The 25,643-nt window shown below is 39.3% G+C and overlaps 1 protein-coding gene across 1 annotated transcript in view; it reads left to right on the forward strand.

Annotated features, from left to right (window-relative positions):
* The window catches only part of HCRTR2 (hypocretin receptor 2), a 212,702-nt gene that overhangs the window by 132,553 nt on the left and 54,506 nt on the right, over nt 1-25,643 (forward strand). The window contains exons 3-4 of the mRNA XM_073629116.1: nt 14,944-15,187; nt 20,916-21,031. Of these exons, the coding sequence (XP_073485217.1) occupies nt 14,944-15,187; nt 20,916-21,031 (360 nt within the window). The remainder of the gene's footprint in view (nt 1-14,943; nt 15,188-20,915; nt 21,032-25,643) is intronic.

The following is a 25,643-nucleotide window of genomic DNA, read 5'->3' on the forward strand; positions in this document are numbered from 1 at the left end:
ACATCACGGCAGGTATGGCTTGTAAACCAGCCTTAGCCCTTGCAGCTTTGTCTAAAGCCATGGAATCCTGGTCGGATGATGTGGGTGCAGCTTTGGCAAGTGTCTCTGAAGATTTGGTTAAAAACTCACCGATTCATGAGCTGAAACTGGCGTCAGTCTTCTTGGGTGAAGCATCCCTTGACATTATTCGCCTAGTGGCACGTGTCATGCTCTCTTCAGTCACAGCTAAGCGCGCCTTGTGGCTACGCCCATGGGTGGCGGATCCTGCCTCTAAACAGGCCTGGTGCAGAATTCCCTTTGAGGGTTCTTCCCTCTTCGGGAATAAGCTGGACTCCACCATCACCCGTGCTACAGGGGGTAAGTCAGGGTTCTTACCCCAGGACCGTCGCCTCTTGGGTCAGAGAAGACCTCAACCCAGGCAAGATCAAGAGCGTTCTAGAGATGCCCGCCGCTACAAACCCGTTCGTGAGTTCAGAAAGAACTGGAGGAGAAATCAGCCTTCTGGTCAGAAGTCCTCTAAGACAACCTCTTCTGGTGGACGGGAGGCTTCCAAGTCCTTTTGATATAATGCCTGTCCAGGCGGAGCAAGTTGGGGCTCGGTTACTCCTTTTTCAGCACGTCTGGGCAGCTTCGATCAGGGATTACTGGACAATCAAGACAGTCTCATCAGGTCATTCATGGGTGTTCAGCAGCCCACCCTTACACCAGTTTGTCTCCACAGTCCTTCCTCACCTGGAGGAGAAGAAACAAATTCTTCTATCATACACGGACTCACTAATAGCTCAAGGTGCGGCCGTCCCGGTACCCTCGGAAGAGAGATTTCAAGGGGTGTATTCCCCCCTTTTTATGGTCCTCAAAAAGAATGGCTCCTGGAGGCCAGTCATCGACCTAACACACCTGAACTCCTTCATCAAGAAGGAGAAGTTCAAGATGGAATCTCTATTAACAATTCGCCAAACAATTCAACCAGGCGATTGGATGGTCTCCATAGACCTGAAAGATGCCTACTTTCACGTACCGATTGCAAAGGACTTCCAGAAGTATCTTTGCTTTGCAGTAGATCAGAGGCATCTCCAATTTACATGTCTCCCATTCGGGCTTACAACATCGCCTCGAGTGTTTTCGAAGCTCTTACTGGCTGTCGTGGCTTTAATCAGGGTCAAGGGTATCCGATTACACCACTATCTAGACGATCTACTCCTGCTTTCACAGAACAGAGAGCATCTGTTATCGCACCGAGATCAAGTCATTTCTACTCTGACGGAGTTTGGTTGGCTGTTAAACAGGGAGAAAAGTCATCTAGACCCGACTCAGTCTTTGGTATTCCTCGGAGCCCAGTTCGACACGATAGAGAGCACCATCTCTCTGCCTCTGGAGAAAATCCCGTTAATTCGGGACAGAATTCATCGTGCAATGTCATCGCCCTTACTCAGAGCTTCTCAGTGTCTCAGGATAATCGGCACCATGGTAGCAACAGCCCCCATGGTGAAATGGGCTCAGTGGAAGATGCGCCCCTTTCAGAAGGGTTTTCTTCAGCAGTGGGATCCGGGATCTCGAGACCATCTGGTCCGGATAACCCCGTCCATGCGGGAGAGTCTCCCTTGGTGGCTACAGCGGAAGAACCTCCTCAACTGTCATTCCATAGCACCCGTTTCCTGGATCACAGTGACAATGGATGCCAGCAGCAGAGGCTGGGGCGCTCTCTGTCTAGCAGAGGTAGCCCAAGGCAAGTGGGACTTTCCATCCCGAGGTGTAGTCTCCAATGTTCTGGAACTTCGAGCTGCCTTCTGTGCTCTACGAGCCTTTCTCCACTTAAATTCAGGAGCCTCAGTCCTCCTAAGGATGGACAACACGACAGCGGTGTCCTATATCAAGAGACAAGGGGGCACACGCAGTCTCTCCTTACTGAGGGAAGTGGGTCCAATCATGTCCTGGGCTCAGACGAACCTGACAAATCTGACGGCTGTCTATCTTCCCGGAGCTCAAAATGTCCAGGCGGACTTTCTCTCAAGGTTTGCTCTGGACAACAACGAGTGGTCTCTCCATGCAGAAGTCTTCAGTTGGATTCTATCCCTGGGAGTGACACCGGAAGTAGACCTGTTTGCATCCCCTTGCAACTACAAAATAGGGAAATACTATACGAGGTGTCGTTGTCCCCAGGCCTTCGGAGTGGATGCCCTGACGGACCAGTGGAGATTCCACAGGGCTTATGCCTTTCCTCCAGTTCCGGTCATTCTACGCTTTCTGTAGAGGCTCAGGTGGGAAGAAGTCGAGATAGTGGCAGTTGTTCCATATTGGCCCAACAGGCCGTGGTTCCCCCTCTTATTACAGCTCAGCTACCGGAATCCAATTCCTCTCCCATCCAGGTCAGATCTCCTATCACAAGGGGCATCTCTTCACCCATGCCCATCCCAGCTCCATCTGATGGCTTGGTTCTTGAGAGGGAAAGGTTGGAAGCCCTAGGATGCCCAAGTGTAGCTATTTCAACTCTACTAAATGCCAGAAGACCAGGTACCAATAGAGTTTATCAGAGAATTTGGTCAAAATTCGCAGATTATGTTGCCACCACTGACGGTTCCTGTATTGACCCAAGGATTCAGGATATTCTGGGTTTCTTACAAAAAGGTCTGGATCTATCCTTATCAGTAAGTTCTCTACGGGTTCAGGTTTCCGCAATCTCTGCCTTCACAGGTATATCCTGGGCCAGACATCCCCTTACAAGGCAATTTTTCAGAGGAGCAATAAGGATCAGGCCTCAAAGAAAGCCGAGGTTTTCCAAGTGGGATCTTCCTCTTGTCCTGGATTTCTTTTCTGAGAAGGAAATACGACTTGTGGATCAAGCAGCTATTAAAGATCTCTCTCTAAAAGCTGTATTCCTAGTGGCTATAACATCAGCCAAGAGGGTCTCCGAAATCAGTTCTCTAGGATGTAAAGAACCATTCCTTACCTTCTTCCCTGACCGGGTGGTCCTAATTCCTATGCTAGGAGCAAATCCTAAGGTAACATCGGTATTCCATGAGAATCAGAAGATTGTTCTGCCAATTTTCCGGACGACTGAGGACTCTAGCATTCACCCTTTGGATGTGGGAGAAGTTTTAAGGCAATACCTTGAAATCACTGCCTCTTTCCGAAGATCCGATTATTTGTTTGTTTATTTTCAAGGAAAGAACAAGGGTTTGCGTGCTTCCTCCAGAGTCATTGCAGCTTGGATCGTTCAGGCTATACAAGGGGCTTATGCAGCCAAGGGTCTGGCTCCTCCAGAAGCGGTGACCGCTCATTCTACCAGAAGCGTTTCTACGTCATGGGCAGCTTCCCGTCATGTATCTCCGGAAGTGATCTGCAAAGCGGCCTCTTGGTCGTCGATCAACACGTTTATGACGCATTATTGTGTAGAACCGGCTTCCTTGTCTTCGGTTAATTTTGGTTTGCATGTCTTGTCTGTTGACGGTGCCAAATAAACCTTTTTTCTTTAAACCAGCAATTTCCCACCCGGGAGTGTATGGCTAGTCATTTCCCATACGTATGCTGCCATGGAGTCTGTCAGGAAAACGGAAAATTTATATCAAATACTTACCGTAATTTTCCTTTCCTGATGGACTCCATGGCAGCAGGAGTTCCCTCCCATTTGCTGGAGTAGGCTAAGTTACGGAACACGGCCTCTGGCTAGGAGCAAAGATTTATGGGAGTGGGGTCCTATGAGGTGTGAGAGGCGGGATTAACCCATACGTATGCTGCCATGGAGTCCATCAGGAAAGGAAAATTACGGTAAGTATTTGATATATAAATTTTCCGTTTTCTCCTTCTTTGTCAAATGGTTTTGGTTAGCCATTGTTTAAATTTAAAGTACATGTTCACATAGCCTTTAAACAAGTATCAAAAAGCAACATTTTGGCTAGAGTTTACCTTTGAAAATGTTTTGTGTTTTGCATACAGGCAAAGTGACTCATAGCACTGCAAGCCTGATTTTTTTTACAGTAAGATGCCCATATGCCAACCTGTCTTCACTCTATAAAGACAAGAAAATACAATTTCCTGAGTACTGTGCTGCTTAATAATTTGCATAATGGAGCTTTATTGCCTGCCAGACCTCTGTGTTAAATTGCATATATTTCATTCAAATCTTAATCTCACTTGGCATAAGCTATCAATCTGTTAAAGAATATAAGAGACACAAAATAAAAAAAAATGAAAACCATCCCAAAACCCCAATAGAGGTTTAGCTCTGAGCTACCAAATTTGTTTATTTTAGTTCCTAGAGCTTAGAGAGTGTATGTAAATTATTTTTTACATTTTGGATAGCATGGAGAAGAGTACTCTTTGGTAAAGAGGATGTAAGAAAGAAATTTTTTAAATCTCCAAGTGGTTTGTGTGCATATAACATTTGCCCTCATTAAAATCTGAGCAGTTATACTTATTTTCTTTCATTGTAGCTCCACCCCTCCTGAAGCATATAAATATTTGTGTTACAGCCTTCACTGAGCTCCAATCCTCTCCAATCTCCCGTTGCTGTCTCATCTACAGTTAATGCAAAATATGAAATTATCAGTCCTAAAATCTTCATAAAATGAGTGTGCATCAACCATTTAAACTTGCAAAAAACGTTAATTCCTCTCCAGCACCTTATGTACTATTTTTGGTTCTGCTCACTTTGGATTTGATCTCCAATGTGAAAAGAGGTCAGAGGCCCTTTCTGATGAGGAAGGGGGATGCTTTGTGTCGCCACCCAAAAATGGAAAACTAGGATCTTGCCCAGAGGATTGTAATACAAGCACATCCACTGGATGACAGACCAAATTTTTCACTTAACCCTCAAAGCAATAAAAACATTGTAAAACCAATGTTTTATTGATAAAATAAAACAAACATCCAGACTGCTCACATAATAACAGAATAAGAGCAGCATTCTCTTTGAAGAGTGTCCACAGATATGGAGATTGGTAATGACCTTGGGCAGGTATAAGAGCCACTGCTCACTCAGCAGAGCTGGGTCAGTGGACATGATGACATCACTCCCTTCACTCTACTCTTACACATTATGTCCCTTGGTGGGGACTACTTCAGAGGGTGGTGGATGTCTCTACTTTTACTGCATACATAGCGCTTCCTAGTCTCCATGGTAACAGCATAAACAAACAGCGGCCATATCTTATTGCATACAAAAACCAAAATAAATCCATTATGGCCTCCATAATCCTCAAATGGAAGATGTTTGGGATGACCAGAACCCTTCCTAGAGCTGGCCGTCCAGCCAAACTGAGCTATCGGGGGAGAAGAGCCTTGGTGAGAGAGGTAAAGAAGAACCCAAAGATCACTGAGCTCCAGAGATGCAGTCCGGAGATGGGAGAAAATTGTAGAAAGTCAACCATCACTGCAGCCCTCCACCAGTCGGGGCTTTATGGCAGAGTGGCCCGACGGAAGCCTCTCCTCAGTGCAAGACACATGAAAGCCCACATGGAGTTTGCTAAAAAACATCTGAAGGACTCCAAGATGATGAGAAATAAGATTCTCTGGTCTGATGAGACCAAGATAGAACTTTTTGGCCTTAATTCTAAGCGGTATGTGTGGAGAAAACCAGGCACTGGTCATCACCTGTCCAATACAGTCCCAACAGTGAAGCATGGTAGTGGCAGCATCATGCTGTGGGGGTGTTTTTCAGCTGCAGGAACAGGACAACTGGTTGCAATTGAGGGAAAGATGAATGCGGCCAAGTACAGGGATATCCTGGATGAAAACCTTCTCCAGAGTGCTCAGGACCTCAGACTGGGCCGAAGGTTTACCTTCCAACAAGACAATGACCCTAAGCACACAGCTAAAATAACGAAGGAGTGGCTTCACAACAACTTCGTGACAGTTCTTGAATGGCCCAGCCAGAGCCCTGACTTAAACCCAATTGAGCCTCTCTGGAGAGACCTAAAATTGGCTGTCCACCAACGTTTACAATCCAACCTGACAGAACTGGAGAGGATCTGCAAGGAGGAATGGCAGAGGATCCCCAAATCCAGGTGTGAAAAACTTGTTGCATCTTTCCCAAAAAGACTCGTGGCTGTATTAGATCAAAAGGGTTCTTCTACTAAATACTGAGCAAAGGGTCTGAATACTTGGGACCATGTGATATTTCAGTTTTTCTTTATTAATAAATCTGCAAAAATGTCAACAATTCAATGTTTTTCTGTCAATATGGGGTGCTGTGTGTACATTAATGAGGAAAAAAATGAACTTAAATGATTTTAGCAAATGGCTGCAATATAACAAAGAGTGAAAAATTTAAGGGGGTCTGAATACTTTCCGTCCCCACTGTGTGTGTGTGTGTGTATATATATATATATATATATATATATATATATATATATATTCTCTTAATCGCTTTCTTAAATTCAAAGAGGTTTGCCCTATATATTTGCCCTATATATTGGAGCCCACAAGAGCACTTGAATATATAAACGACCCCTTCTGAGATGCATGAAATAAAATTTCAGAGAACATGTGTTTTACCTGTAGCTGAAGCTATAAAATCTTTCTGTCCCTGAAGATTGGCTCTTGGTCTTACACACACAACATTTTCCACAAGAATAAAAATCTTTCTGATCAAAAAATGTATACGTGTTTCTTATTGGGGGATCAAATACACTTTTCACCAATTTCCCCTTAATGTGGGAGCTAAAAAATGATCTCTTTTCAAGATCGACCTGTGGTATCTAAAAATCTTTTCCACTCTATGTTGTAATTTAAAATCCATGAGGACCACAGTCCCTGTCTTGTAACAGGTTATTCCTGTCCATATCCATGACTTTCTGTATCTCTCTATTGACAAAATCCTTATTAAATACTTTCCTAACAAACCTTTCTCCAATTGTCCTTGTCTGTGCAATTTCTTCACAATGTCATCTCTACCAGGTAGAAACTTTCTAATATTATAACACAAGCTGACAGATTCAACATTCTCTGGGCTCTGAATAGCAGGCTGCAGCTTTAGATTTTGTGTAAGCACACATCCCTTTTATTTTTTGCTGTTTTTGTGTAAGTAATACACAGAGGTTGCGAGCTTGCTATTTTGTGTTTAATTTGTTGTGGAGACACATTTATAGATTTTATATTTGTTATGAATGATTGGAGCTTGCAAAGACCACATTCATTCATGAAAACTGAACTGAGACAGCCTAGTGTAATACCTGACTAGGGCTATTGTCAGCTTGATGTTATATGAGTAAAATACTTTTTCTCCAGCTGAAATCATTCACAACACAAGCTTAGAGTTTCCACTCTCTCCCTGCCCCTGAAAAGCAGGCTGACACTCATGACTCGGTGTAAACCAAACATGAGCCATAAGAAAACAGCACAGTGATCTTTTGTCTGGCAGTGTAAGTTGAGTGGACGGGGGCTGTGTCTGTAGTGTCTGCCAAACCCCCACTCCTCCTGACCTATCACTAAGAACTATGTCTCTGTTGATTAGTGGATAGTTAGGTGAATGGGTGGGGCTAGCTAACTGACTCAGTTTGGTCCTGCATAGGTTTAGATGGGGACAAGTGCTATGTGGGACAGGATCCCCTGGGGGGTTTAACAAGCTGTCTTTTCTTGAGGTACACCTGATTTAAGTTTTTATTGCTGTCTCTATCTCCATTGGGGAGTTTCACCACTCTAGATTTTTCCTGGTGACTGTTGTCCCTGAGACAGAAAGTGAGGGGAAATCCAAAATGTTCTCTCATTTCCTGTTGTGCCTCCAACACAAAAAGTGAAGTGAAATCTCTCAAGGTGGACATAGGCAACAAAAATAATTAGATGGAGGTTTTATTTTTAATTATTCTTTATGTATACAACAAACTTACACAATAAGTCTAATTACATAATCCAGTTTATACAAAAATGTGCATTTATGGACAATCCAGAGCGATGGAAACCAGGTGTGGAGGTTATTTATGAAATTGTGTTCACCACCGTATGACATATTTTAAAGCTGATTGGGGAAGAAGGTAAGTGCGGAGATAAGAATAAGAAAGTCATAAAGAAAAAAACCTGGGAGGCCAAGGCTCAGGGAGAGAGGTATCCCTTCTATCTCAGCCCCTCTCCCTGGTCATACTTCATGTACAGGGGATGTTTTGCAGTCATTCCTGGGAGTTGGTGTGTGTGAGGGCTGCATATTCTGGTGTATTATGGTCTTTGATAGGTAAAAGCAGATGAATATTATATTATTCGAGCAGTTCTATTTTACAGATCTGAAGACTAGCTTGGGGATAAGATGCCATATTCCAAAGCTATTTTATTGATCAATATATTGTCTTCTATGAATTATGAAGTAAATCAGTACATTGCATTTTATACAATAGAGAACACAAAATCTATTTTTAGTAACCAGATTGTACAACTGAATCTCAGTATCATTCTTCTGTGACACAAAGCTAAAACCTGACTGGTTGTCAGCAGGTTCCATTTAGAATAGGTTACACAGAATATTTTCCAGGCTTTGACATTGAATTGTGATGGATTTATTTGTGTTTAAAATGGGGTGCATATTTTAAAAGTGACAAAAACAGGCAGTTTTAAAGTGTTACAAGCACGTTGCAGCATTTTTTACATATTTTAAAATTATGATATGCATGCAAATAATCATAATATGTATCAAATTATAGTAGAGATCTTCTCATAGGAAAAACTATAAAGGTGTTTTATTCTTAACAGGTAATTACATTTAGTGTTGATTGGGGAAACTATCATAAAAATTATATAACATCAATAAAAAAAAAAAAAGGGGTTGTATGTGTACAGTAAACAGTTGCTAATGGTTCCCTGCTCTGGTATACAGGAAGACTCACAAACCACTGTTCCTTCCAATATAAATGCTGCAGCCTAAATAACGTATTCTTCAGTAGTGTAAATCTTAAAGGACCTCTTTAGTTTTTTACTTCTCACTTTCTCTACACATAAAGTGTGATAATAAATTAGGTGAAGACCAAAGTCTCACTCCTCATCCACAGAATTAAGTACTAAAGTAAAGTGTCAAGTGCTGTAGGTAATGACTTTATGTATATGTGAGCTAACGCATAGCTTAGCTTATGGTTATACAGACAAAAAGCACAGAATTTATGTAGTAGTTACCTTAACTGTAATCAGGAAGAAGCTTTGTCAGGGTTTTTTCTTTATTTATTTTATCTGTAGGGTATAGGCTATTCCCAAAGACAGAAGATGAGGAGCAAGGCCTTTGATGGCTTCAATGGAACATGAAACAGGTAGGAAACAATTATATTTCTCTTTCACAGAAATAAAAAGTGACATTCTATTCAGCTGAATGAGTAGTCAATTTGCATAGCAGGATGGTGTTTCCTGTTCAGTGTAACCAGTTAGCAATACAACCCTTAGCAGACTAAAGACGTAGTCCAGCAGGTTGTACCATTGATTAGATACTTTTTATAAAAGGAACAGCGTTGCATGTTTAATGCAAGCGATTAACATTAAGTTAGAACTTGTAATATTTTGAATAGAAATACACTTTAAATGATTTAAAAAATTAGAATACTGAAACATTTATTTGAGTAGACCTTTTGGGGTTAAATAACTAAATATTAATAACAATTAATGTACACTTAGCAAAGTGAAGGTATGTGCACTTGAAAACCTATTAAAGTTTCAGTTTTTTTTTTTTTTTAAAAAGGATATTGCCCTGCACATGGTTAGTTAAAGTGAATGCAGCTTTAGTCAATTTAAACATTGTATACCCAGTTAGCATATTGATGATAGTAAATACTTGTAACAACGATTCACAGTTTGTGTCATCTGGCTGCATCGATTAAAATGTAACATAACCACTTACTGACCAACACATAGCAGATTTACTGATACAGGGCAGCCCTCCTGTGTAGAATCATGTGTATATATACGTGATTCTTCACTTCCTCCTACAGGGCGTGTGATTATTCACAGCAGAAGCTGATCTGTGGGTGTCAGACACTAGATGTCTGCCGGCACTTGTCGATCGTCAGGCAGAGACACAGAATGTAGCTCTGCCTATGTAAACAAGGCAGAGCTCTGTTCTGAAAGGTGGGAAGATATGAAGTTTGTGTATCTGCAAAGCAGGGAATAAAATCCATCACATCTCTTAGTGAAAGCAGTACACTGTTTACACAAAAACACAGGCGCACAGTAAACCCTTTGATCACCCTAGATGTTTAACCCCTTCCCAGTTAGTGTCATTAGTACAGTGAAAGTGCATATTTTTAGCACTGATTACTGTATTAGTGTCACTGGTCATCAAAAAGGGGCAGCTAGTATCCAATTGTCCACCGCAATATCGCAGTCCCACTATAAGTCGCTGATTGCCATCATTACTAGTATAAAAATAAATAAATAAAAATTCCAGTATACAGAGGATAAAATAAGTATTAAACACGTCACCATTTTTCCAGGTAACTATATTTCTAAGGGTGCTATTGACAGGTGACATTAAATGTTCACCATACGTAGTAACAACCCATTCAATCCATGCAAACAAAGAAACTAAAACAAATAAGTTCAGAAATTAGGTTATGTGTAATAAATGAAATGACACAGGGAAAAGGTATTGAACACATGAAGAAAGGGAGGTGCAAAAAGGCATGGAAAACCAAGACACCACCTGAAATCTATCAGTAATTAGAAAGTAATTCTACTCCTTGAAAGTGCATATTAATATCAGCGGGTTCAGTCTCAATTGAGGGCCTATAAAAATTCTCATTGCCAAGGTGTCACACAAGCAACATCTCACGATGGGTAAAAGCAAAGAACTCTCTCAAGACCTTCGCAACCTCATTGTTGGAAAACATACTAATAGCATTGGTTACAGAAAGATTTCTAAACTTCTAAAGGTTCCAGTAAGCAGTGTTGGGGGCCATAATCCAGAAGTGGAAAGAACATAATTTCACCACGACTAGGTGCTCCTTGCAAGATTTCTGACAGAGGAGTGATAAGAATTATGAGAAGGGTTGTCCAAGAGCCAAGGACCACTTGTGGGGAGCTTCAGAAACACCTGGAATCAGCAGGTGCAATTGTTTCAAATAAAACAATAAGCAATGCACTCAACCGCCATGGCCTGTATGCACGCTCACTCCATTGCTGATGAAAAGGCATGTTGAAGCTTGTTTAGGCAAGCCTGTGTACTAGGAGAATAGGAGTACTAGGAGAATATAGTATGGTCAGATGAGACCAAACTTAACTCTTTGCAATCCATAATACACACCATGTTTTGAGATCAAATGGTACTGAACATCACCCCAAAAACACCATATCAACAGTGAAGTTTGGAGTAGAGAACATCATGGTGTGGGGCTGTTTTTTTAGCATACGGTACTGACAAACTTCATGTGATTGAATGGAAAAATGTACCAAAACATTCCTGATAAAAATCTGCTGGAATCTACCAGGATGATGAGGATAAAACACGGGTGGACATTTCAGCAAGACAATGATCCCAAACACAAAGCCAAGGAAACTCAATTGGTTTCAAAGAAAGAAGCTGCTAGAATGCCTCAGCCAATCACCTGACTTGAATCCAACAGAAACTCTATGGAAAGAACTAAATATCATTGTTCATAGAAGGGGCCCAGAGAGCCTTTAAAATTTGAAGACTGTTGGGTGGAAGAATGGGCCAAAATCACACCTGCAGCAATGCATGCAACTAGTTTCTCCATACAGGAGACATCCTGAAGCTGTCAATACCAACAAAGAATTTTGTATGAAGTAATAAATACATTTCAGTTCAGAAATTTTCATTCCAATATATATATGCTAATTGCTGCTTGTAAAACAATATGTTAAATATGGAAAAAATACTAGACTTGCACCTTTTGATGTACAGGCTGGTTTACCAACATATATATATATGTGTGTGTATATATAAATATATATATATATATATATATATATATATATATATATATATATATATATATATATATATATATATATTCACATATATCTATCTATTTATATATCTATATATAATATATATAGATATATTCATTTTATATACTTTTAATGATAGTTTCCCCGTGAAATTAATGTATTGCCTTGTTATATATTTTTTACTTTTTTTATGTACCGAGCCGCAATTTAGCATTATAATGACCTGCATGAGAGGTGAGTTTTTAATTGCAATCATACCAGAGTAAGTTTGGGCACTTGTTAGAGTCAGCCTGCGGAAGCAGATTAAATGTTATTCATCAAGATCATTTTCATGAAGACAACATATTTGAAGAGCCTATAAAAAAGACACATGATGAGCTGATGAGTTTACCACTTGTCTTCCTAGATATGTTCATAATTGTCATGGAAGACAAGTGGTTAAATGGAGCTTTAGCAGCTGTAAGCTTGATACTTGCTTTAAGTCAGAGGAAGGGCTTTCTGATAAAAGTGATTGGGTGGTTCTAGAGCTGTCTGATCACTTTTATGTGGTGCCTGTGGCACTCACATTTTCTATAGGACTATAAAAAACTGCTTCCCTTGAGTAAGCAAGAGGAACTTGGGGAACATCTGTTCCCCAGTCCCTTCTGAGTCTCATAATTTACTTCCTGGGTCACAGATGTCACTCCTTGACTAGTATAGCTGAGGATGCAGCTATCCCAGCATGATGTGTGCTGGAATAGTTGAATTGGAGGGAGGGGGAGACATTGAGGGTCTAATAGACCCCAACATCTCTATAAAGAGGACCGGAAACCTGTCCCTGCTATCACATAGGGACTTAATAAGCCCCTATGTGATAGCTATAAAGTAACAAAAAATGTAAAAAAAAAAAAATATATATATATATATATATATATAATAAATAATAAAAAATATACTAAATAAAAAAGCAACCCTATCACCCCCACACACATCCCATAAAAAAGCATAGCTTAGAATGAGCACATGTATGGTAACATCAATTGTGCAACACATGTGAGGTATCATTGCAAACGTTGGAGTGAGAGTGATAATTCTGGGGCCATAGTACACAGTTATATCTAAACTGAATTTTGGGTATCGTAGTTTGTTGCAATTCCACGGGCATTCACAATCATTAGATTTGACATGTTTGGTACCTATTTACTTAATGCAGCCTTGTCTTTTATATTGTACCAAAAATTGGGTATACCTTTGTGTTTGTTTGCTGTAAAGTTAATTTTTGTGTATTTTATTTATTTTTGCATTTGATAAATAAATATCATGCAACATATCGTGCAAATATCATGCAACATAAAAAATTGCAACCACCTCCAGTTTATTCTACAGGGTCTCTGCTTCAGAAAATATATACTTTTTGAAGAGTTTACAGTAATTTCTAGAAAAAAATGCAGATTTGAATATGTATGCATTTTTAAAAAATTACCCCAGTAGACAAGTAGTTAAAGGACATGATACTATTACAGGGACCTGTGTTGCATTAAGCAAAATTAATGCTGAATCAGTAAAACAATGTTGAAAGGTTAAAGACCACTTTGGACAGACCTTAATCATCAGCATGTCGCTGGAATAAAAACAATCACTTACTTCAACTTGAAAAAGGCACACAAAAATTCTGTGTCAACTGCTTTGCAAGTTATCAGAATGAACATAATTTATTAAACATATACTGTACCAACAAACAGATGATTAAAATCCTTTCAAACAAAAGACAGTACAACATCTCCCCTCTCTTATATTTGCAATATATACTTAAATAATTAAGTGATATGGTAAATCCTGTGTTAGGGAATGTACATTTTCCCAGATATGATCTAGGATCTTAGTAGCATATAAGTACATAAATATATTTATGTATGTCTATTGGTCCTCCAGCCACACCTCATAAAAAAGTAAAATTAATTCCAATTCCAATTTATTGTAAAGCACACCATGTAAAGAGCAAATCAGTTGACATATATTTTGACACACATATATTATGATTCGCAATAACCAAGAAAAGTAATATATGATAAATTAGCTCACAACATAGTACATCCAAGTACAATGGAATGAGTGATTTATAATGAAAAATATTTAAAAAAAACATTGTATAAACCAAGCAGTGATATCTGTTGGAACATTAGCACATATTTCTCATTTTCACTCTTCGTGATAATTGTATAAAAATAAACATTGCTGTAGGCCAGGAGAAGAATCATGGAAAATAAGGTGTAAGGTGAACAATGCATTTTACTTACTTTTACATCATGTTGAACCCTTTGAAATAACAACTACTTCATGTTATATTGGCCAGAGATGTGGCCATATTATGTTTGCACAATGGCTTGTTATTTCTAAAAGCAAAACAATTAGACATTAAAATGAAATAATAAGCAACCCAATTTTGTTATTGTTACTTTGAATAACAGACATTTTGGAAGTTATATTGAGTAATCATGAAATAAAGCAAAAAATGTGATCCATAGTTTTCCCTTATTATCTGAACATAATATGCCAAAAACCTTAGTCAATATCTTTTGAAATAAGGTTTGTTCAGTAGGAATGTTATTTTGAAAGGTGAAACATGATAGAAAAGTCAGTAGAACACATCATTTAATTTACACCTTACTTTCCTTCAGTGACGGCTGGTAGTATATATATTTTTGGGGGGCAGCAATCTGACCGCTGCCAACCCCCCTTGCAGTCGGTTGGTCGGGTCTCCTGGCCCCCCCACCCCCCGGTCGGTTGATTGGTCACTTACCCCATCTAGGTTGCGGGCTTCCTCCGGGTGGCTTTACCTGTCCAGCAGCTGTCCATTCCCGACTGTGGCAGGAAAGCAGTGTGGTGTGGGATTCACATGGCTCAATAAAGGGCAGGGATGCCTTAAGTTGCTTTTTTAGAAATAATTGTAAGTCTAGGATGGTTATCTAAAATCCATTTGTATTATTAAGTCTTTTTCATTATAGTTTTCATTTGTGTTTGTAGATAGGCAGCATTGATTTTTTCTATGAAGGATTCTTGAATGGTTTATTAAAAAGTTTTCTTTTTTTATTTTAGACTGTGTCAGTTTCTGTTTCTGTGTTAACACTCAGTTGCATCGCCTTGGATAGATGGTATGCAATTTGCCATCCATTAATGTTTAAAAGTACTGCCAAGAGAGCAAGAAACAGTATCATAATAATTTGGATTGTGTCCTGTGCTATAATGATTCCTCAGGCCATTGTTATGGAGTGTAACAGTGTTATTCCAGATTTAGCCAACAAAACGATTTTATTCACTGTCTGTGATGAGCGCTGGGAAGGTGAGTGGCTAATTACTTAGTTATTCTAAGCATTGTAAGGACTTTTAAGTTAATATTTTATCAATCTAATATTCTGAGTTATAAAGTAAAATGTTAAAGGAATAAGATATAAAAAAAATAAAGAATTTTTTAACAGGAAGGCTTTCAGATTTAAGTTAATAGTAGACAGCATTTGCTCTATGCTTAAAGCAGCATAAAGTTAGAGAAAGAATGCATAGGTAGATAGTTCTGTTGTTTGGCAACAGTTATGTGGGTACTTCGCATCAGCATCCTATGTTAAAAATGTTGCATACGTTGGAGTGAGAGCAATAATTCTATGGCCATAGTTCACAGTTATCTCTGATGACCTGTAGAGACTTTTAAAGTGTCGCCTATGAAGAATTTTGGGTATCATATATTTTTTATTTTTTTTGCAATTCCACGGGCGTTCACAATTTTTAGACTTGGCATGTGTGGTATCTCTTTACTTGAGACCTCTTATTTTATTTTTCAAAAAACTGGGTATAATTTTGTGTTTGTTTGCTCTAAAGCTCATTTTAGTGTATTTTTTTTGCATTCGATAAATAACTGCGCAATTATCATGTCACATAAAAAATTGCAACTAACACCCGTTTATTCTACAGGGTCTCTGCTTTCAGAAAATATATACCTTTTTGAAGGGTTTGCAGTAATTTCTAGCCAAAAATTAAGATATTAATAAGCATGTAAAAAATTGCCCCAGTAGATAACTAGTTCAAAGACATGATTATAATATAGGGACCTGTGATTAATTAAGCACAATAAATGCTGTATAGGCAATGTTGGACTTTTAGACAGACCTTAATTATCAGAGCATCACTGGAGTACAACCAGTCATTTAAATTTGGAAAATTAGAGATACAAGCTCCAGTAATAGTATGGGGAGTTATTTACTAAATGCAAATAGGGTGTTCACTTTCAAGGGAAGTTTCACTTTGCAAGGGACTTTTCACCAGAGCTTTGTGAATGTGGAGATATTTTAACCCCTTCCTGCCACTGCCTCCTGAGCCCTTTAAGAGCTTCTGGATGCTGGGATGCAGGCATTGGGGTCATGTGACCACTGTGATTGGCTGTCACAGCGATTGAAAGCTCCCAATCGCAAGTTTGCATTGGGAGCTTTCCGGTCCCCACCGTGAGTGCTTGCTTTCAGCAGTTTTGTATTTATATGTGGCCTCTCAGCGTTAAAGCCCACCCTTACACTTAATATAAGTCAGAAAATCTTCATCTCATTCACTAAGATCTAGGGTAAAGTGCACCTTCCCTTGAAAAGTAAATAGCCTTTTTGCATTTTGTAAATCAACCTCATACACTCAGTGTATTATAAAATTAATTCTACATGGTAAAAGGCCCTGAACGGTGACTTGGATATGGAGGTCTACAAGAAGCCTATTGACACAAAACAGTGTTTGCTTTTGACTCCCACCACCCATTAGAACACAAACTGACTGAATTTATTTATTTATTAAAGGGCTCTGCAACATTGGGCTGAGATGTTAACAACAAACACAGACTCTATAATCAAAGAACTCAGAAACCTCAGCAGTGCTTTGAAAGTTTGTGGCTACCCAAACTTGGCATTCATTAAATCATCCACAAGGTTAAGAAAAAAACACAGGACCACTGAACAAAGGGGAGAAGCAGAAAACATAAAATGCAATAGTAATGCCATATATGGCTAAAAACTCAAAAGAATGTTTAACATTAATCACATCCCTGTGTCTTCTGTATCTTTCAAGCCTAGCAATACACCGAGACAGAAGGTTGTACTTCCAAAAGAATCAACACCCAAACACAAGGGAAATAAGTTTAGTACCTTTTAACATTCTATTAAGAGCTGAACTGTAATTTGTATAGAGGAAAGCTGGTGGACAGAGGGTATCTAGATTTAGCTAAGGCATTTGCTAAAGTACCCCACAAATGCTTAATTTACAAATTAAGATATTTTGGCATTGATGATATTGTATGTACCTGGGTAGAAAATTGGTTGCAGATGCACATCCAGAGAGTAGTGATTATTAAAATATTTTCTGAATGGTCTAGAGTTGTGAGCTGTGTGCCCCAGGATTCTTTACTGGGACCAATTCTGTTTAACTTTAACTCCAACTGTAGATTTGAATAAATAGCTCAATCTCAGTGTTTGCTGATGATACACAGCTAAGTAATGTAATAACCTTGTCACAGGAGTTAGCAACATTGATAAAAACATTGATAAAAGTATAAGGGTTGGCAGCTATATGGCATATGAGATGTAAAAATAAAAAGTGAAAAGTAATACAAAGCCAAGCATCAGCAAGGAAGGCTAGCAGCCTATTAGCATGGTTGAACAAGGAATTTACTCAAGAATACAATTCTACCACTTTGTAAAAATATGGTTCTACCACATATAGTGTATTTGGTCAAGTTTTGGTCACCAATCTTCAGGAAGGATGTTTTTGAACTAGAAAGAAACCAGAGAAGGCCAATTAAGCTAATAAGGAGGCTGGATGACCTCAGTTATGCGGAACTACGATTAAGAGAGGACATGATCACAATATACAAATCTTTAAATGGTGACCGTATCATTGCAAGAAAACTATTTAACCACTTGCTGCTCCTCATATGACGGCAGGACGGTGCAGCTGTTGTTCTGGGCCGCCGTCATATGACGGCGCAGCCTTCCAGGCAGCCCAGGGGGGCGCGCGTGCACCACCGGCGGCATGCGCACGCGCCCGCCGCATCGCTCGGGTCCCGGTGCGCGAGCCTGGCAGCTGCGATGTCCGCCGGGCACCCGCGATTGCCCGGTAACCGAGCAGGACCGTGGATCTGTGTGTGTAAACACACAGATCCACGTCCTGTCAGATAGGAGGAGACCGATGGTGTGTCCCTTGTACAGAGGAACACCGATCGGTCTCCTCCCCTTGTGAGTCCCCTCTCCCAACCTATTTAACCCTTCAGCGCCCCCTCCTGATTAACCCCTTCATTGCCAGTCACATTTATACAGTAATCAATGCATTTTTATAACACGGATTGCTGTATAAATGTGAATGGTCCCAAAAATGTGCCAAAATTGTCCGTTATGTCTGCGGCAATATCGCAGTACCAATAAAAATTGCAGATCACCGCCATTACTAGTAAAAAAAAAAAATAATAAAAATGCTATAAATCTATCCCCTTATTTTGTAGACACTATAACTTTTGCGCAAACCAATCAATATACGCTTATTGCGATATTTTTTACCAAAAATATGTAGAAGAATACGTATCAGCCTAAACTGGGGAAAAAATTTGTTTAAAAAAAAATGTTTGGATATTTATTATAGCAAAAAGTAAAAAATATTGTGTTTTTTTCAAACTTGTCACTCTTGTTTTGTTTATAGCACAAGAAATAAAAACTGCAGGGGTGATCAAATACCACCAAAAGAAAGCTCTATTAGTGGGAAAAAAATGATAAAAATTTCATTTGGGTACAGTGTTGTATGACCGCGCAATTGTTATTCATGCAACAGCGATGAAAGCTGAAAATTGGCTTGGGCAGGAAGGGGGTGAAAATGCCCTGTATGGAAGTGGTTAATCAAGAGTCTCTAAGGAAGACATACAGCCACATACAGCCACACAATGAAGCTGGCCAAGCAGTGGTTCCATTTTAAAATGTGCAAGGGGTTCCTTACTGTTAGAGTGGTGAGGATGCGGAACTTCCTTCCACATTTGATGTTATTAGGCACACACACTCAGGTTGAACTGCATGGGCCAGTGTCTTTATTCAACCTTACCCACTATTACCTCAACAACTATATGTACATGCAATGCACTGTAGTAAGGAATTCAAAGACCTGTACATGGGGGAGAAAACAACATCTCAACAAATGAAAAGTTCAACATAATGGGGAAAATGCTCTAGTAGTTTTCCTGAACCTTAAGGGAAAAAAAAAAACATTCTTTTGAGGACAGTAAGGTACATATTTGGGGACAAAGAAGATAACTGGTTAGCAGGGGTGTGATACCGACAATAATGTTGGAATTTGCCAAGATTCCAGACAGACAGATGGCTCAGCCTCTCAGGGTGCTGCTGAGAACCTGAGTCAGCCACTTCCGCCCCCCTCCACAATCCAACACTCCAGTGAACGCTGGAGTAGCAGAGTAGAGAGTCAGTGAATGTCAGTCACCTGCTGTCTGCTCAGTGAAGACCAAGAACTGAGTGATCAGTGGTTTTTGATTGCTCAGATCTCCATGTAGAGGTGACAGGCAATAGATTCAGCATCATATTGATGCTGTATCCACCTAGGTGAGTATGATTTTTTTCCCAATCCCACACTTTTTTATTAAAAAACTATTTGCAAATAATTCAGCTTTCAGAGAATATTCTATATCATGAACTTAGTCACCTGACATACCTTGCTGATACAAACAATTTTGGACTTTGAAAAATACATAAGATAAATGAATAGGTCTGCAGGATAGTGAAACAGTCTATAGAAAGACAGTACATTGTAATGGCACAGACATAGGACCAGATCCATCATGAAATGAGGTGGCAAGGCAAACAGAAGAACAGGAGAAATACTTGTGGTTTGGCTACAATCTATAATCGCCTTGTGGTCTGGTGAGTTAATGTCATAAGTGCTGTCCTGCTTCTTTACAGGTTAGTTGAAAAATCCTGAAAGACAAAGGGAAGAAACCCTTTTACGGAAAACAAATGTGGGTAGGAAAATAAAGTATGGAAACCAGCCACCTTAGATGAGCATATGCAAAATCAGACAGGTCACCCAGGTTGAAGGTTGGTGCACCTATCCTGGAAATAAGATCTAATAAAAACTGGATAGAAAAATTATGATGATGTAGACATGGTCATGAAAAGTGGATAGAATGTGAAATACTTTTATTTAACTCTACATAAAGTAGAGTATGCACAATAGTGTACAGTGAAGCATGAGAATGAAAGTTTGGAACAACTTATACAGTAGAAAATAAATGTAAGTATTAATTTTTATTTAAGATGGCATCTGACACAATTTGATTTGATGAAAGACAAAGTGTAGAGAATATCGTATTGACTTATTGACAGACTGTAAGAAAAAGAGATGCCACAGAACTGGCCTTTTTTCATATACATAGATAAAAAGAAAGCAAAAAGAAAATAAATATATATTTCCTGCTTGTTTGAAGCAAGTCTAAAGGGGTCACAACTAAATCTTACAACCATTAACACACAGACATCAGCAGCGGAGCTACAGTATGAAGCTGGTGACTATGGATTTTGATTTTGGGGACCCCAAAGGTCCAGTACATATTTTGAAATCCTATTCCCAAAGCTGATGTATCTAGTGGCAGCTTACCATTTCCTGCTCTTTCATGTGTTCTTAGTAGTGTCCAAAGTCATGGCAGCACAAATACGTGTGGTTTCTTTTAGGGGTCTATTTTCTCTCCATATATTGCTGTTCCGTGTGTCAAATGGCATTATCAATTGAAACAATTGTTGTGTCAGAATTGTTGAAGAGTGTTGTTAAAATTACTTAAACAATAAGAGGTCTTTTTACATTTTTTTCCCTTGGGATTCATACAACGTTCACCTAAGATTCACAAATTTTTATAATTAAGTTCAAAAGGCAAAATGTGTGGATCAAAGGTGAAAGTTTTGTGAATCTTGGGTGAAAACATTTCTGAATAGACTCTTGTATGTTTTCTATTCTAAACGTATCTATATACAATATATATATATTATTTATTTTTTTAGGTGACGTTTACTCCAAAGTTTATCACATATGTTTTTTCTTCATAACATATATGGTTCCATTATGTTTGATGATTTTAGCCTATTTGCAAATTTTCCGAAAATTGTGGTGTCGACAGGTGAGATTTAGTTCTTTTCATATATGTGCTACTGTTTGAAGATGTAATGCTTTTTTTTTTTGTTTAATACATATTTTTTTTTAAGCAAAATAGTTTACAAAACAACATACCCAACAAGCAGTGAACATCAAAAATATAGCAAAGATAACATTTATAACAAAATCTGAGCAGGTGAACAAAAGTCCATCCTTCAAGGATAGCGACTACACAACCACATGAAACGTAAATAAGCTGTGTGTTAGTCATTAAGAGAGAGAAAAGGGGGTTATTATAAGCAGAGGAGGAAGAGTATAAAGAAAGGTAAAGAATGAACAAAGAGAGAGTAAGTGAAAGAAGGAGTAGAGCAAGGAGAGGTGGGGGTCTCAGAGATATTCAGAAAGCTACATTAAGATCATTAATCCATATAAAGTGGAAAAAGACAGTAGCCTTAATTCTGTTAAGACATAATATCCAGGTAGGCAGAGGGATATGCAAAACGGGCCCAGAGTTTTTGGGATTTGGCAGCCAAGTGGTTTACAACTGGGAGTGGCAGATTGCTTCAAGTAGAGCGGGATAAGAGATTTTTCTGCATTTAAAAGATGGAAAGTGATAGATCGCCTATGCTGGCCTGTTGATTCACTTGCACAATGAAATAATACAACTCGGGAGTCATTAAGTACTGCAGACACTTGTACAATTTTGAAATCATACAATGCAGGATTTCAGACCAGAACTGTCTTATACGTGGGCATTCTCACCATGTAAAAGCCTGTGTGGCTATGGCTTTACATCCCCACCAGCAAGTATTGGAGACATCAGAGAATGTTTTTTCAAGCCTAGTGTGTAATGCCATCGTGACAGGAGTTTGAAATTAACTTCCTTTGCCTTGGAAGAGATGGATGATGTGTGTGTCAACAGGGGATCCTTGATCATCTGTTAAGGTGCTGAAAAGATCTTGCTCTCAGGCCTTCAGATACTTGGAAAAAGCTGTAGATTACATGGAGAGAAATGCTTAATAGAGCTGGGATATGCCTAAAATGTAATGCCTTTACCCCCCCAAAAAAACATATTGATTTTAACAAAATGCATGCAATATCAGTGAAGAGCTTTCAGTGCAAAATATAAGTCAAAGGTCTAGCTCTCAAACACATGACTGCTGTAATAACCTGTGGCCAGTAACTATACAGTCTGACCCTGTACTCTCTCTCCTCTTGAATGGAGAAAAAGATACATTTGAGAAGATTTACTGTCTCACACAGTATCTGGTGCAGCTGTGCATAGTAACCACTCAGCTTCCAACTTCAGCTTGTTCAATTAAGCTTAAGCTGATAAATTACTATGCACAGCTGCACCAGATTCTGTGTGCACCAGTTTTTGTAAATCTCCACCATTGCATCTTTTTCTCCTTGCTGAAGGAGTAATTTGTAAACAAAACATGTAAAAAGTAAATAGAATAAAATAGCTAGATAAAGGTTTGATCTAGGTCAGGGTCAGGGTTAAGGTCAAGGTTAGTGTCAAGGTCAGGGTCAAATGTCGGACCAAAAGGTTAGGGTCGATGTGTTTTAGGTAGGATAAAAAAAATCACACTATAATTTCTTGGCCCTACTAAGGGTAAAAACAATAAATAAAAAATACATACAGTATCTCACAAAAGTGTGTACACCCCTCACATTTTTGTAAATATTTTATTACATCTTTTCATGTGACAACACTAAAGAAATGACACTGTGCTACAATGTAAAGTAGTGAGTGTACCTCTTGTATAACAGTGTAAATTTGCTGTTCCCCAGCCTACAAAACTTATGCAAGGATCAGACTCTCTCCCAATGGATGTACCTACAACTTCAAAGCTTTCTGAACAAACACAAATCTAAACATCTCTTCTCTAAAACACTGACACAATTAGAATCCATATGCTTGAATGCTACACCAACAAAAAAACAACCTCATTAGCATATTCTTGGCTACAAACACTTGAGAGCAAACATAGTCCTAACCTTAAAGCTAAATGGGAAAAAGCCCTAGATAGAAGCATTACAGATCCCCAGTGGGAAAAAGCTTGCATTCTAGCACAATTAGCACCAAACAAATTAGCACCAAACTAAAAAAAAAACTAATACAAGATTGTCACTCAATGGTATGCCACACCAGACAAATTACACTCCTGCTACCCACAATCCTGTAACTCCTGTTGGAGATGTAAAGCTAACATTGGTTCTTTGATACACATCTGGTGGCAATGTCCTATGATCTCGGACTTTTAGAAAAAAGTCTGTGATATGACAAAAAAAGATTACAAGGACAAATATTGAACTAGATTCAGCTTTCTGCCTTTTAAACATCTCCACACAACCTATGAGACACTACAAAAACTCACTATCTATGATGAATGCAGCAAAAATTCTCATCCCCAGAGCATGGAAAACTATATATACTCCTACACTTAAGGATTGGTTATCTGAGATTAGCAATGTTCATGCTACGGAAGAAACAATGGCTATTGCTTATTATCGTCTTAATCTACATTGTAAGGTCTGGAACACGTGGGTCGCTTATAGATACTCCGATTAATATAACCAGATCATGGAGTCGTAAAAATAACCTCCAAACTGATTGTACACCAGCTTATATTTTGACTGTATGGTTTAAAATGGTACCTTGATTGATTGATCTAGGCCTTCTGTCATCTGTTATTGACATAAATCCCTTTTGTCCGCACCTTGTTACTTTATTTCTCATCCCCCCTCCCCACCCCCCTTTTTTATTTATTTATTTATTTATTCTCTTTCCAATACTTCCCCTCCCCCCACCTGACATTTCGGATTTCCTTTCCAGATATAACATAATACTGTGTAAATTTATATGCATATACATGTATTAATGCATAAAACGCTTATATCACCTATCAACATACCCTTTTAACAATATGTATATGCATTGTACAACTTGTATTTCTTTAAAAATTTACAATAAAATAAATTGATATATATATATATATATATATATATATGTAAAATAAAAAAAAAATTGCTGTCCCCTCAAAACACAACCATTAATGTCTAAACCGCTAGCCACAAATGTCCAAATTGAGCCTAAAGTGTCAATATTTGTGTGGTCATCATTGTTTTCTGGCACTGCCTTAACCCTCTTGGGCATATAGTTCACCAGAGCTTCACAGGTTGCCACTGGAGACCTCTTCCACTCCTCCATGATGACCTCACGAAGCTGGTGGATGTTAGAGACCTTGCGCTTCTCCACCTTCAGTTTGAGGATGCCCCACAGATACTCAATAAGGTTTAGGTCTATAGACATGCTTGGCCAGTCCATCAACTTTACCCTCAGCTTTTTTTAGCAAGGCAGTGGTCATCTTGGAGGTGTGTTTGGGGTCATTATCATGTTGGAATACTGCCCTGCGGCCCAGTCTCTGAAGGGAGGGGATCATGCTCTGCTTCAGTATGTCACAGTACATGTTGGCATTCATGGTTCCCTCAAAGAACTGTAGCTCATCAGTGCCGACAGCACTCATGCAGCCCCAGACCATGACGCTCCCACCACCATGCTTGACTGTAGGCAAGACACACTTGTCTTTGTACTCCTCACCTGGTTGCTACCACACACTCTTGACACCATCTGAACCAAATATGTTTATCTTGGTCTCATCAGACCACAGGTCATGGGTCCAGTAATCCATGTCCTTAGTCTGCTTGGGTTTTCTTGTGCATCATCTTTAGAAGAAGCTTCCTTCTGGGACGACAGCCATGCAGTCCAATTTGCTGCAGTGTGCACCTCTGCTGCAATGCTGGCAGCACTCATATGTCTACTTCCAAAAGACAACCTCTGGATATGACGCGGAGCACTTGCACTCAACTTCTTTGGTCAAGCATGGCGAGGCCTGTTCTGAGTGGAGCGTGTCCTGTTAAACCGCTGTATGGTCTTGGACACTGTGCTGGAGCTGAGTTTCAGGGTCTTGTCAATCTTCTTATAGCCTAGGTCATCTTTATGTAGAGCAACATTTTTTTTTTCATATCCTCAGAGAGTTCTTTGCCATGAGGTGCCATGACCAGTATGAGGGAATGAGAGCGATAACACCAAATTTAACACACCTGCTCCTCATTCACACCTGAGACCTTGTAACACTAATGAGTCACATGACACCGGGGAGGGAAAATGGCTAATTGGGCCATACTTAGGGGTGTACTCACTTTTGTTGCCAGCGGTTTAGCCATTAATGGCTGTGTGTTGAGTTATTTTGAGGGGGCAGCAAATTTACACTGTTGGGAGGAGAATCAGCATCATCATGTACCAAACTGGGTAATAAACCCTGCATGGTACTCTAAAGGAGGCTGGAGTGCAACCGATGGTGGTCGCAACTTATGGAGCAGCTTCAAGGGACTGGTCACAGTGCTGGATGGAGCCTGCTGGAGCAAAGCAATAAGGTAAGTATTTACTCCCTAATCTTCTACTTTAACTAAATTGCTATTTAACCCCTGTGGTGTTGGGGAGGGAAACTGCAAGAGTATTTTTTGTGTCACTGGCGTTTGGCTTTAAACCTGACATTAAAGGTATACGCTAAGTCAAATAAAACCTTTAAATTAAAACTTGGGATGCATACAGCTAGCCTGGCCTGAATACA

The sequence above is a fragment of the Aquarana catesbeiana genome, linkage group LG04, assembly GCF_042186555.1.
Source record: "Aquarana catesbeiana isolate 2022-GZ linkage group LG04, ASM4218655v1, whole genome shotgun sequence".
In the NCBI taxonomy this organism is placed as follows: domain Eukaryota; kingdom Metazoa; phylum Chordata; class Amphibia; order Anura; family Ranidae; genus Aquarana; species Aquarana catesbeiana.